The sequence below is a fragment of the Amblyraja radiata genome, chromosome 14, assembly GCF_010909765.2.
Source record: "Amblyraja radiata isolate CabotCenter1 chromosome 14, sAmbRad1.1.pri, whole genome shotgun sequence".
Lineage (NCBI taxonomy): Eukaryota > Metazoa > Chordata > Chondrichthyes > Rajiformes > Rajidae > Amblyraja > Amblyraja radiata.
In genome coordinates, this window is record NC_045969.1 from 31,027,059 (window position 1) to 31,042,219 (window position 15,161).

A 15,161-nucleotide genomic window follows, 5' to 3' on the forward strand; every position below is an offset into this window, starting at 1 on the left:
GAGAGTGGTCCTGACCTCCCATCTACCTCACTGGAAACCCTTGGACTATCTTTAATCAGACTTTGCTGGACATTATCTGGTGCTAAACGTTATTCCCTTTATCCTGTATCTGAACACACTGGATGGCTCGATTGTATGATGTATAGTCTATCCATGACTGGTTAGCACGTGACAAAAGCTTTTCACTGTACCTCAGTATACGTGACAATAAACTAAATTAAACTAAACTCCGACAAATACTCCGGCAAACATCCACAGATGCACCGTAGAAATTATCCTTACTGGTTGCATCACGGCCTGGTACGGCAATTCCAACGCACAGGAACTCAAGAGGTTGCAGGGAATGGTGGACTCAGCCAGATTACGGGCACAGCCCTCCCCACCATCTAAAGCATCTACACCAGGTGCTGCACTTATCACCATCCCCACCATCCCAGCCGTGCCCTCTTCTCACTGTTACCATCAGGCAGGAGGTACAGAAGCCTGGAGACCCACACCACCAGATTCAGCAACTCAGATTAGCAACTCAGCAGAACAGGTAGCACCTCTGGATAGAAGGAATGGGTGACATTTCAGGTCGAGATCCTTCTTCAGACTGAATCTGAAACTGAGTCTGAAGAAACGTTACCCATTCATTCAATGCAGAGATGCTGCCTGTCCCGCTGAGTTACTCCAGCATTTTGTGTCTATCTTTGGTGTAAACCAGCCTCTGCAGTTCCTTCCTACATTTTTTAGTTTTTAGTTTGGAGATACAGCTTAGAAACAAGCCCTTTGGCACACCGTGTCCATGCCGACCAGCAATCCCCGCACACCACTTCTCTCCAACACACTAGGGACAATTTACAGAAACCAATTAACCTACAAACCTGCATGTTTTTGGAGTGTGGGAGGAAACCAGAGCTCCTGGAGAAAACCCATGTATTCACAGGGAGAACATACAAACTCCATACAGACAGCAACCATAGTCAGGATCGAACCCAGATCTCTGGCGCTGTAAGGCAGCAACTCTACCAGTTGCGCCACTGCGGCACACTGTCCTTCTAAAACCAACCTGCACAACCCTAAACCACCTCATGGACCGAGCCTGAAGAAGGATCACGATCTGAAAGTCGCCTATCCATTTTCTCCAGCGATGCTGCCTGACCCACTGAGTTACTCCAGCACACTGTGTCTCTTTTTTCACTGATAGTTTCATGCCTATTTTGAGGTTTTGATCTTCAAACAGCCTTTTCTTCGGACAACCAACAGCTTTGGTTGCTCTGGAAGCTGGCAAAGAATTTCAACAGGTTAGTAAATACCTGAAACCTTGCAGATGTTGAGCAGAAGTCCCATCTCCTATACATCGGGTGAATGAACTGACATTGACTTGGAGCTCAGACTCTGAACTCCAGCATTTTTTGTTTGGTGTAGTTCATAAGTTCATAAGGCATAGGAGCAGAATTAGGCCATTCGGCCCATCTACTCCGCCATTCAACCATAGCTGTTCTATTTTTCCCTCTCAACCCCATTCTCCTACCTTCAGGAGAATTGATGGAAATGTGCACATCAGGCAGCAACCTAATAAAAAATCATTAAAGTATTAGGTAATAAATGGTTTTATTTAATTATATGATCTTATGCAAACTTAGATCAGAGAGCATCCCCCATTGTATGCGCCACCGAGATGGAGTGGATGTAGAGAGGATGTTTCCAATAGTGGAAGACTCTAGCACCAGAGGGCACAGCCTCAGAATAAAAGAACATACCTTTAGAAAGGAAATGAGGAGGAATTTCTTTGGTGAGAGGGTGGCGAATGTGTAGAATTAATTGCCACAGACAGCTGTGGAGACCAAGCCATTGGCGGGTTTTTGATTAGTAAGGGTGTCAAAGGTTATGGGGAGAAGGCAGGAGAATGGGGTTGAGTGGGAAAGATAGATCAGCCATTATTGAATGGCGAAGCAGGTCGAATGGCCTAATTCTGCTCCTATGTCTTATGAACTAAATAGTCTGAAGAAGGGTCTCAACCCAAAACGTCACCTATACCTTTTCTCCAGAGATGTTTGCTGACCCGCTGAGTTACACCAGCATTTTGTGCCTAAATCCGCAGGTGTAGGTCTGACTGAGCTGATAGCACAATTGCTGTTAAATCATTAACAAAACCAGCAGAGGGCGAACAAAGCCAATCATTCCCATAAGAATTTTGAATCGTCCCACTGGCATTGGAAAAACACATTTTACTTCCTGACTCACACTGAATTGTATTGTCCAAGGTCTGGGAAAATTACCATAAATGTTTAACTTCAAAACTTTTGTTAACAATTGGATTGAGGCATTTTGGCTTCTCAATCCAAAAATACCAAGGAAGGGTCTCAACCCGAAACAACAGCTATTCCTTTTCACCAGAGATGCTGCCTGATCCGCTGAGTTACTCCAGCATTTTGTGTCTATCAAAAATACTTCTTTTTGTATAGTGCATCTATAGATATATTATAATATTTATGCACGTGTACTATGTATAACACTTTTGGGATGCAGGGTAGCACTGTTGATAGAGCCACTGCCTCACTGCACCAGAGACCAGGTTCGATCCTGACCTCGGGTGCTGTCTGTGTGGTGTTTGCACATTCTTCCTGTGACCAGGTGGGTTTCTTCCAGATGCTCCAATTTCCTCCTACATCACAAAGATGTGTGGTTTGTAGGTTAATTGGCTTCTGTAAATTGTCCCTAGTGTTTAGGGAGTGGATGTAAAAGTGGGATAACGTAGAACACGTGTGAATGGGTGATCAATGATTAACCCGGTGGGCCGAAAGATCCTTTTCCACACTGTATCTTTCAATTATTTTCTATTATGAATAATAATCTACTTAATTACAGGATTAACTAAGTTAAATAAACCTCTTAGGGAGGTATATTTGCAGGCAAGTGAAGGAGCCAAATGGGACTAATTTAGATAGACACAAAATGCTGGAGTCACTCAGCATATCAGGCAGCATCTGTGGAGGACATGAATAGGTGATGTTTCGGGTTGGGACTGTGATTCTAACTCGAGAGATTCACCTGACCTGCTGAGTTGCGCCAGCACTTTACATCTTTTTTCGTAAACAAGCATCTGCAGTTCCTTGTTTCTACTTAACTGCAGAATGAATTAAGAAGCCTCAGTCTACACTGTAAATTGGCACCAGCTTTTTCTGCATGACCCAATAGTTTACTGTAAACTCCCATGAAGATATGGCTATGACACATAGCCACATATTTGAACATTTGGGCTTTTTTATCAGTATTTTGGGATTCCAATGAGTGCAACAGTTGTCTTATGCTCTGCAGCCTGGTTTAAAGCCACTGAAATACATTGCGACTTTTCTAAAGTGAGCCAAACTACCTCAGGAAAATCCTGATGCCTCAGTGAAAAAAGTATTTTTTCATCAGTGATTAATTTTTATATTTAAAAAATAAACATATTATTTGGGATTAAAAAAGAAATACACAAAACAATATTCTTCAAGCATTCTTAGAATAGAGTGTACATTCTACATTTGCATAATTGCAGCTGGTAGAGCCGGTGCCTCACAGTGCCAGCGACCAGGGTTCTATCCTGATCTCGGGTGCTGTGTGGAGTTTGCACATTCTCCCTGTGACTGTGTGGGTTTTCTCCGAGTTTCCTTCCACATCCCAAAGACGTGCATGTTTGAAGGTTAATTGGCCTCTGTAAATTTCCCCTGTACTGTGTAGGGAGAGGATGAGAACGTGGGATAACAGCACTAATGTGAACGGGTGACTGATAGTTCTTGGAGTTAACTCAGAAGGCGGAAGGACCAGTTTTCAGGCTGTATCACTAAACAAAACTAAACTAAGTTTAGTAAGGGTCCCAAGAAAGGCTCTGACCCGAGATGTCACCTACCCATGTTGATAGTAACATGTCGATGGTTGGTGTGGACTCGATGGGCCAAAGGTCCTCTTTTCATTCCGTGTCATTAAACAAAACTAAACTGTTTAGTTGTTTAAGAAGAAACTGCAGATGCTGGAAAATCGAAGGTAGACAAAAATGCTGGAGAAACTCAGCGGGTGTTTAGTTGGTAACTGAAGAAAACTGTTTAGTTGGTATCTGAAGAAGAGGTCCAAGCTAAAACATCAGCTATAAATTCTCCAGGGAAACTTAATATACATTAAGAATTTATATTTATATGTATTTATTTCTTAATACATTAGAAATTTAGGGTTTTAAGAATTATTATTAGATGGTCTATTAAGAATTTAGAATGTATTAAGAGTTAAATAAACCCTTAATATACAGTCTCCCTACCTTCAATTATATATCAATGCAATGGGATTGTCATCCCCAGTGGAGTGACCACCTCCCGATGATACAGGTGCCCACCATCGCCCCGCCCCGCCGCCACAAAGACGAGACGTGATTGGACAAATGGCCCGTCCATCGTTATGGTTGGTAGGCGGATACGGCCTTGTAATTGGTCGCGGCGGCGGGGGTGGGCGGGACGGGGCGGGGCGAGGTTACTTAAGAGCCGGCGGGCGGCGTTCTCTCCACTTTTTTCATCCGGTTCCGGCGTCGGTGGCAGCGACGGTAGCGGCGCTGAAGAACCTTTTACCGTCCACGTGTGACAGCAGGAGGGTGGATGCGCAAACCGCTTCACCTCAGTCGCTTTTAGTTTAAAAAAAAAAAACGTTTTTATTTATAAATCCGGCCGCCCTCGGAAAGGAAGAGAAAGGAAAACAAAATGGGGCGCGGGGTAAGTGAAGGCGATGGATGGAGGGAGGGAGGGGGGAGACGGGAGACGCAGGCCCCGCCGGGCCCCAGGCCGCCCCTCATCAGTTGCCCTTCACCCGCAACAGTTGCCCTTCACCCGCAACAGTTGCCCTTCACCCTCTACAGTTGCCCTTCACCCTCTACAGTTGCCCTTCACCCTCTACAGTTGCCCTTCACCCTCTACAGTTGCCCTTCACCCACTACAGTTGCCCTTCACCCACTACAGTTGCCCTTCACCCGCAACTGCTCCGGGCTGCTCGCGAGGGCCCCGCGCCCATTAAACAAATCCTCACCCAACAAACATCTTGGAACAGCCGCCAATGCTTCCTCTCACCCCGCGGAGCTGGAGGTGCCCGACACCCTTTGGGTGATGTTTTTTTTGTGGGGGGAAGGGTTCGTCACTTTCTTCCCAACAGGTGATGAAGTTGTTGATCTCAGCTCTGAGTTGCTAAAGTTACTGATCTTGGCTCTGAACAGTCAATAGAGCAACTTTGGGTGATATTTTTTGAACGGTTTCACTAATCTTTATTTCCCAACAAGTGATAAAGTTGTTGATCTCGGTTCTGAGATGATAAGGTTGCTGATCTCGGCCCTAAACAATCAATAGATTGATAGGATATTTTTTTGAGGGATTTTGCTAGTCTTTATCTCATCGAAAGTGATAACATTCTTGATCTCAGCTCTGAGTTGGTGTTAAAGTTGCTTATCTCAGCCCTGTGCAATCAATGGATTGATAGGGCCCTTTTGGCTGTTGTTTTTTGAGGGGTTCCACTAGTCTTTCTCTCCCAACAAGTGATATCATTGTTGATCTCAGTTAATGATAAAGTTGTTGATCTTAGTTCTGTTAGTGTTAAAGTTTGTTGATCTCTGCCCTAAACGGTCAATAGATCGATAGGGCCCCTAAGAGTGATAAGTCTTGAGGTGTAACACTAGTTTTTCTCTTGCAACAGGTAAAGTTGTTGCTCCGAGTTGTTAATCTCAGCCTTGCACAGTCAATAGATTGATAGAGCCACTTTGGGTGATATTTCTTCATTGGTTTCACCAGACTTTATCTGCCAACAGGTGGTAAATTTGTTGATCTCAACTCTGAATTCATAAAATTCTTGTTCTCAGCCCTGAACAGTTACAGATTGATAGGATCCCTTTGGGTGATAATTTTTGAGGTTTTGCTTGCCTTTCCCAATGGGTGATAAAGTTGTTGCTCTCAGCTCTGACTTGTTAAAAAATTGTTGATCTTAACTCTGCATTGTTAATGTTGATCTCAGCCCTAGGCAAGGCAACTCAAAAAGTAACGGTCACTTGGAGAACTGCATTGTAAATGATTGTCATAACTAACACTTAAGAGCAATTTCTTTTTAGTTAGCAGATGATAAATGACCAGTTCTTCAAATGTATTTTTTGCTGTTCTTTAAAATAATATGATCAGGCCACCTTGGAAGCCAGAATAGACTTATTTGGTTTTAGATTTTATTTGAAATGACAACACAGCATTGAAGTTGCAGCTGAGACTGTGCTCAAAAGGATATTGCGGGAGTTGTACTTGCAGCCGTTGCCTTGTGCAAGAACGTTACAGGTGATAAAGCCTTTAAAAAAAAAAAGAAAGAAAGAAAAACTGGAGAATTAGGATATCTAGAAGCTTAGAATTAAATTCAACTTGAGCACCCTGGAGAGGAAAAGACTACAAAAAGTAGTAAACACTGCCCAGTCCATCATCGGCTCTGACCTCCCTTCCATCGAGGGGATCTATTGCAGTCGCTGCCTCAAAAAGGCTGGCAGTATCATCAAGTAACCACACCATCCTGGCCACACACTCATCTCCCTGCTACCTTCAGGTAGAAGGTACAGGAGCCTGAAGACTGCAACGACCAGGTTCAGGAATAGCTACTTCCCCATAGCCATCAGGCTATTAAACTTGGCTCGGGCAAAACTATGAACATTAATAGCCCATTATCTGTTATTTGCACTTTATCAGTTTATTTATTCATGTGTGTATATATATATTTATATAATGGTACTAGACCAAGTGCAGACCCGTTGGGTCTGTTCCCCCAACGTGCGGTTGTGGGGGGGGAGGCGGCATGCAGCATCACACACACTAACTATCTCCCCCCCCCGCGCACTCACGCTAATTACCCCCCTTGATATAATATTAATATTATTAATTTGCTCCTTTTACTCCATAACCACCGTATCTACTGACGCATAGCCCCCAACTTGCAGTCACATCTAGAGAGGGGGGGGGGGGGGGGCGGGGGGACGAGAGTGAGGGCAGAGAGAGAAGGGGCAGAGACAAACACAAGAGGGTAGAGGAAGGTTGGGGAGGAGGAGAAGAGGAGGGTGGGTGGGTGATGGGGGGGAGAGAGGGGTGGGTTTAGGGGAGAGAGGAGGGGGAGGGAGGAGAGAGGGGGGGGAGGGAGGGGAGGGTGGGGAGCAGGGGAGGGGGGGGGAGGGGGGAGGGTAGGGGTTGTGGAGGGGGGGGGGGTTGAGGGAGGAGGGAAGAGGAGGAGAGGGGAGGGGGAGGAGAGGGGGAGATGAGGGGGGAAGGGGGGGGGGGGGAGGGAGGGGAGCAGGGAGGGTGGAGGGAAGGGGGGTGTGGAGGGGAGGAGGGTGGGGGGGGGGGGGGGGGGAGTGAGGGGGGGGGGGAGGGGGGGGGGGGGGGAGAGGAGGGGAGAGAGAGAGTGCCTATTTATTTCAACCCAAACAACCATTTGCAGGCAGTGCTTTTTTACTTTAACCATATTTTCATTTTCAAACCACATTAAGGGTACTTAATCATAGTTGTGTGGACATTTGTTCAGTTTTATTCACAGCTCAGAGAAACGTGACCCTCTGCCTTCCTCCAGCTTGCAGACTAATTGAGGCACACCACTTCCTGATTTTATAGTCCCTCCCCCCTGCCGCCAGCAGGGGCAGCAGAGAGAATGGGGAATTTTGTAAAATCATTAATATCTCTGTCATATTTCATCTACGGCAAAAATCCTCTGCACACATACGGCGGGGGGGGGGGGCTCTGAGCGAGGTGGCCAAAAATGACGGCCGTATGTGGCGGTGTTCTCTCGGAAATCGCAGCACAGATCGCCAAAACCGGTCAAGAACAGAGTTTTAGTAATATAGATATGGACACACTCGTCTGTTTTGTAGTCAATGCCTACTATGTTCTGTTGTGCTGAAGCAAAGCAAGAATTTCATAGTACTATCAGGGACACATGACAATAAACTCACTTGAACTAAAAGGTAGAGGAGGCATGTTAAATCTGAATTAACAATATCGCCTTGCCAGGCAGATCCTGCAACCCCGACCCAGTTCCGTCGCCAGGACAAAGGGCCTTTGTGGTCAAGTTAAGACTCTGATATTTTTAAATAACTTTGAACTTCAAGGTTAAAAGATGGCACTCGAAACATGGTAACTCTTACGCACTGCTTCAGTGCAACCTACGGTTTTTACTCGTGTACCTGAGAGTGATGGTACCTATGTATAGCTGATTTTTTTTCCTGGACTATGCAAAAAAGGAATTTCATTTTACCTAGGTACATCTGACAACAAAGTACCATTGAAACTAGTTTGATGTCCAATGGACTACTACAAAGAGATTCTCTGAACTCCATATTTTGAAATGGTTTCAAAGGATTTGGTGATGATGCAAAAAAAGTAGAATCAATTTGATGAGTATTTTGAGCAATTATTGTAATTTTGAGACTAGAACAGAGAACGTAAATTAGAATCTCTGTAGTAGGAGTAGGAGGGATTTAAATTGGTACCTGCTGGAAATAAATGGACTGTGAGATTGTGACTGTTTGGGTTGCTCTGCAACAGTTGACTCGGTAGGCCCAATGACTATGACTTTAAATCCAAGAGGAAAATTGAAGAAAGACTTCTTTACCTGGTGGAAAATTGTATTTGCTGCATCTGGAAGTGGTTACAGAAATGGTAAAAAAAATTAGTTCAATTAATAGCTAGTGAAGTACATGAGAATGAAACTCACTATCACCCTCCAAGAATATATTTGTTAATATGGAAGAAGACAATTGCATAGCACAATTGCCAGTGTGAAGGAGAATACCCTTTTTCCAAATATGTTTGACTTTTGGATTACTTCAGAAAATTCCATGTTTAATTCCAACAAATCTAATGTTTTTGCTAATTTTGGTATGAGTGTCATCACTTGTAATTACACAAGTATCTGGAACCCCAGGTAGACAAAGACACATGGGAGAGCATGTTGTGCTGGGGATATTTGGACTCAAGCAGGTTGTAGAGAAGTATGTGAATTGCAAGTGAACTTTAATGTTGGAACGTGCAAGGTCATCTATATACTTTTAAAACTCTGTGTGGGTGTACAGAATTTTGCCTTTGCTACGTATCTCCTCGAAAACCAGACGCAAAAACGCGGAGATTTTTACAATTTCGGTAGGAATTTATCTTACGAGTTCAGAAATCCACTCCTTGGTCAATTATTTCCCCAGATTTTGAATAAAATTGATCACAAAACTCAATTTTTTAAATATAAACGGCGCTCACCAGCTGCTGACGTCACAATGCCCTCCTCACCTCTCCCTCTGTCTCTTGCCCTTCTGTCTCTGCCCCTTTCTCTTTGCCTCTCCCCATTCTCTCTCTGCTCTCACTCTCTACCACCCCCCTCCCTCTCTAGACGCGCCTGCGAGTTGGGGGCTATGCGTCAGTGGATAGGGCGGTTATGGGGTAAAAGGTGCAAATTAATAATATTAATATAACATCAAGGGGGTAGTTAGCGTGTGTGCGGGGGGGGGGGGTGGGTAGTGTGTGACGCTGCATGCAGCCCCCTCCCCCGCAACCACACGTTGGGGGAGCAGACCCATACTTTGGTATACTTTGGGAAGAGAAACCGAAAGGCGGACTATAGGCATACTTCCTTTGGCATCTAAAAAGTTTCAGAAGTGATAAATCTGGCTGTAAAATTTTAAAATCGCCCATAGTTCTCAAGTGGGTTTTTACATACAAAAAGAAAACTCTTCTGAAGCAAAATTTATCATTAAAAAAAAAAATCGCAAACCATACGTGGGTTTTGAATTACATTTTACTCAGATGCAAGCCAAGTAATGGCATAATTGTTAGCTGTTAATTGGACATAATCAACCTCAGCAAATTGACAATATCATATTAATAGGGAGTGGGTGTTTAAGCTGTCAGGCCATTTCATTATTTGCCAAAATATACATCTCAATAGCATAATGATAGACTTACTTTTCCGCACACCACTCGTAAGTGGAGATTTTTTTAATGATAAATTTAGCTTCAGAAGCATTTTCTTTTTTATGTAAAAACCCACTTCAGAACCATATGCGATTTTAAAATTTTACAGCCAGATTTATCACTTCTGAGACTTTTTAGATACCAAAGGAATCAAGAAAAAACACAAATAATGCCTTGATGATACAGAGCAAACGCGATAATTCACAATATTTTCAATTTCGATATCTGCACGGCCAATGTTCGCCAAGCACTTTAGCTGTTGTTATCCCTTCAGCTCTCGCTTCTCTTTACCTTCATTTTGCTTCACTTTTGGAATTCTGAAGTTGGGTACATGTCTCTCACGCTTACCCCGGCTTCCACAATTTTTTACAGCGCAGAAATTCACCATTTTGGCGGTTTTTAACAGGAAAGTACGCGTTTCGTGTATTAACAACATATACCGGAAGCTGCGATGTCCTCCAGATGGATTGAGCGGCTCCGTGCGTCAAGCCCTATGACCCAGTGACCTTGCGTGCAACCCCCCTATTACCAAAATATATGTTGCAAATGAAAAGAGCACAGGTATCTTGATGTCCCTCTGCATGATTATAAAAGGAAAGCAGGCAGGTGCAGTGAGGAATAAGGAAGAAATATTGTGCATTTACCTTTATTGCAAGGAGATTGGAGCCAAGATATGGGGAAGTAATGGAGTTTCAGATTGCTCAAGGCTTTGCGTCCAAAGCTGGTTTCCCCCGTGCTATTTTTTCAGGTAACCATCTCAGTTTTAGATCAAAGATAGACACAATGTGTTGGAGTAACTCAGTGAGTCAGGCTACATCTCGGGAGAAAAAGGATAAATGATGTCTCGGGTCAGAACCCAAACACTTTGTGTCTATTTTTGGTATTAACTAGCATTTGCAATTCTTTGTTTCTATGTCTGTTTTAGGTTTAGGTTTATTATTGTCACATGGACTGAGATACAGTGAAAAGCTTTGTTTTGCATGTTATTCAAATGTACATGGATGCAATCAGTTCAAACGTGGGTACAAAAGATAGAGCAAAGAGGAATTTCCAGCAATTTTAAACTTAAAACCTGTTCTCGATTCAGAGGCTGCCAAAGTATGAAATGTAGTGGGATGTAACTGAAAACTGAGGGGACAAAATAAAATGTTTAAAATTAATGCTATTGCACTGCAAAATTGAAGGTTGTGCCAGTGCAATGCATTCCTTAATAGATCAAATTTTATTTTGTCTCCATACTAAGCACACTGCAATATAGATTTGTAGGAGGCAGCTGGTTATTCTGTGACCAAGTTTATCATCTGCTGATATCAAATGACGTTTAATCCAATTGCTTTTGCATCTGATTCTTTGATTATTTTTTGGAGAAAATAAAATAGTTGCCACTATTTGTAACTTTCTAGAGTGAGGTATTACAGACCTATGGTATGTTTACACAAAAAAACACGCTGCAGCTTTTCAGTATGTAATAGTCTTGTTTTGATTTTTGGATTCCACTCTAATTACCCTGCAGACACCGTTCCATATAAAGCATTAAAGCATATACAGGTGCACAACCTTTTATCCGAAAGCCTTGGGACCAGACACTTTTCGTAATTCAGAATTTGTCGGTCTTCGGAAAGGATTTTTTTTAGCGTAGATTTTAATGGCTGGCTCAGTGGTAGAGTGCTCGGCTCATATCCGCAAGGTCGCGAGTTTGCGCCTTGATCCCGGCAGTAAACTCGGTCGCGAGTTTGAGTCTTCAATGTAGTTTTTTCTTGCAAAATAAATGTTTGTATGAAATGCAGTGTAGGAGAGGTGTAGTGTAGGAGAGGTGTACTGACTGTGTGGGCAGAACTTTGGAAGTGATTGCCCACCAGTCTAAAAAGCCGCTGTGTCTCCCTGTCCCTGGGATAGCAGGGGGCGATCAAACAGCACAATACCCCCCTCCCCCTCCAGAGGAATCCGCTCCCCGATGGGCCGCTACGGCGACAAGTGGCAGTTTGCCCACAGCCTGAGCTGCGCCCCCTCATCCGCCACCCCAAGAACAAGACGTACCTTGCACACCATCAGCTTCTGCCCCTACGTGTTCCTCTGGAGTTGGAGCGGGGCTGGGCTGGAGTTGCTGCTGGCTGTGGGTCTCTGGGATCTCCGTGCTTGCAGTGGGCCTGGGGGTCGGTGTCCCGTTGGTCCTGACAACCCCACTCTCCTGCAAGGGCGGTACAGTTCCCGGAGGATGGCAGGTGGCCGGAGACGTCAAGACCAACAGGAATCCGCTCCCCGATGGGCCCCTACGACGCCCCGAGCTGCGCCCCGTCATCCGCAACCCAGGTTCCTCTGTAGTTGGAGCGGGGCTGGGCTGCTGTTGGCTGTGGGTCTCTGGGATCTCCGTGCTTGCAGTGGGCCTGGGGGTCGGTGTCCCGATGAGGGGGCGCAGCTCGGGGAACGGCTTCTGGTGGTCCTGACGTCTCCGGCCAGTTTGCAGTTTTCCTCTGGAGTTGGAACGGGGCTGGGCTGCTGCTGGCTGTGGGTCTCTGGGATCTCTGTGCTTTCAGTGGGCCTGGGGGTCGGTGTCCTGTTGGTCCTGACGTCTCCGGTGACTGGCACGGTCCTGCTGCAATCGCCGACTTGAAGACAGTGCAAAGCCCCCGCGCCGGTGCAGAGGGGAGGGAAGGGGTCACACACATGGCCGGGAAGCAGAGGGGTGTAGGTGGGGTGAAACTGAAGCGTACAGCATATATGCTTCAACACTTTCGCCACTTCCAACAGGATCCCACTACTGGCCACATCTTCCCATCACTCCTTTCTGCTTTCCGCAGAGACCGTTCCCTCCAACTCCCTGGTCAACTTGTTCCCTCCCACCCAAACCACCCCCTCCCCAGGTTCTTTATCCTGCAACCGCAGGAGATGCAACACCTGTCCCTTTACCTCCTCCCTCGACCATACAAGGACCCTGAGTCTTTTCAGGTGAGGCAGAGGTTCACTTGCACCTCCTCCAACCTCATCTGCTGTTCTAGGTGTCAACTTCTGTTCATCAGTGAGACCAAGTGCATGCTCAGCAATCGTTTCGCTGAACACCTCCGCTCTGTCCGCCTTAACCGACCTGATCTCCCGGCTGCTCAGCACTTTAACTCCCCCTCCCATTCCCAATCTGACCATCCTGTCTTGGGCCTCCTCCATTGTCAGAGTGAGGCCCAGTGTAAATTGGAGGAACTGCGCTTCATATTTCGCTTGGGTAGCTTACACCCCAGCGGTATGAACATTGACTTCTCTAACTTCAAATAGCCCTTGCTTTCCCTCTCTCTCCATCCCCTCCCCCTTCCCAGTTCTCCCACCAGTCTTACTGTCTCCGACTACATTCTATCTCTGTCCCGCCCGCTCCCCGATATCAGTCTGAAGAATGGTCTCGACCCGAAACGTCACCCATTCATTCTCTCCCGAGATGCTGCCTGTTCCGCTGAGTTACTCCAGCGTTTTGTGTCTACCTGTTCCATTTAAACATGTTAGTCTATTGTTTTATCTGCCTTGGTTTAATTATTTTACCATCCAATGGTGGGGTAATCTAAGCAAAGTTCATGCCACTCATCAATTTAATCCTTTTAAACATTGGCGTCGTTCAAATTAGTTTTCCCTGTGCCTGTCCAAGGTTAATAGTGCCATAACTAAATTACAGTACTTCAGATTGAGTCTGAGCAAGTACAATTTATTTGCATGTGATCCATAATTTTCTTTAGATAATGGGCAGTGTTCTGATCAATTTTGTGCTTTATGCCATGTCCACCCTTTGTTTTCTTTCATTCTGAGATAAGGAAACGCCATTTTATCTATTGGCAAAGTGAATGACCTAGAACTTTCTTATATATTGAAGGCTTATCTTCCCTAGATTTCATTTAATTTTTTTCTCTGTCGCTTCCTGTTATTAAACATACAACATGCTTGCTTCCCAGTACAGTCATAATGAGGCCCAGTATAGATCTGCCAGAAAGTGCCATTTTATAGCAATGTTACAACATTTTGAGATTTTAAAAATCAAGTCTGCAATTTATCCCATCAGATAAAGCATAAAAAGAAGTTTAATTTGACATCTAATTCACTTTAATATCTCAAATATTTAAAAAGTTATGGCCATTTTCATACTCGGAAATTAGCATCTTGTTCCCTATTGATTTTCTATGGACATAACAAAAAAGCTGTGATCGTGGACAGTCAAAAGCCCATAACTTTCTTAAAAATTAAGAGAACTGAATGAAGTTTTCAGTTATCATAGATTGAAGCATTCTGAAACAAATATAAAATAATCTTACTTGGATGACCTGAAATTAAAGCATATAATTAGTTAGTTACCCAATTGTAGCTAATTCCAAACTTCAATTACTAGATCTAAACATCTATCCATTTCTTAATAAATGATTAACATTTTTAAATAGTCTAAGTGTCCAAATAATATTCACAAATAATTCACAATAAAACATGATTTTTAAATCTCATTTACATTAATTTATAGGCCAAATGGAAGGAATTTAGTGTTCAATTGCTGTAAATTAATGTCCATTTAAATCAGCTTTCCAGTGGGATCCTGTGAACGCGCTGGTTTAGAACGTTCACATTGTGGTAGATTTGTGCCCTCAAATGCCCAGAAAAATACTGCAGGATATAATGGGCCCCAAATTAGCTACTCACAACATTAAACTTTGTATAAAGGGATCTTAAGAAGCCCTTTTTAACGTAAAAATAAACAGCCTACCTTCCGTTTTCCCCTGTATGAGATCCGGCCCGTTGTCGGCGATCGTGGGTTTAGAGGTTAATTTTTAACCTACTATAACAGGTAAATAAAGCCCTTAAAACTAATAATAGCTCAAGCAACGGAATCTTCCAGTGATTTTTCGTTAATAATTAACTAGGCTGAAAAACCTCGATTTGAACAGCCTAGGGAAAATCGTGTTTTAAACCCGCCCCCCCTCTAAACGGCGCCAAAATCGTGCACACGGGCTGGGACAGATTTTCAGCGACCTTCAGGTACGTTTTGCAACATACCTACATTTTACCCTTATGAAGTTGGGGGAAAATGTCAATTAATCGAACAGTGACAATTTTCTTTCATATTGTTCCTTGTGTTTGTTGTCATTTTCTGTGCAATATTCATTGAATTTATTAAAACCATAATTGTACAGGTGCACAACCTTTTATCCGAAAGCCTTGGGACCAGACACT

General features: G+C 44.1%; 1 protein-coding gene and 1 long non-coding RNA gene across 2 annotated transcripts in view; one reads left to right on the forward strand and one right to left on the reverse strand.

Annotated features, from left to right (window-relative positions):
* Positions 1-295: 295 nt before the first annotated feature.
* Positions 296-6,450, reverse strand: LOC116980612. The gene is made up of 3 exons (XR_004414023.1): positions 6,440-6,450; positions 5,144-5,146; positions 296-351 (listed from the first exon to the last, which is right to left on the reverse strand). It is a non-coding gene; the product is annotated as an uncharacterized LOC116980612 (long non-coding RNA).
* Positions 4,519-15,161, forward strand: part of atp1a1 (ATPase Na+/K+ transporting subunit alpha 1) — a 54,135-nt gene continuing 43,492 nt past the window's right edge. Inside the window, exon 1 of the mRNA XM_033033002.1 lies at positions 4,519-4,724. Within this exon, the coding sequence (XP_032888893.1) occupies positions 4,713-4,724 (12 nt within the window). The 5' untranslated portion in view covers positions 4,519-4,712. The remainder of the gene's footprint in view (positions 4,725-15,161) is intronic.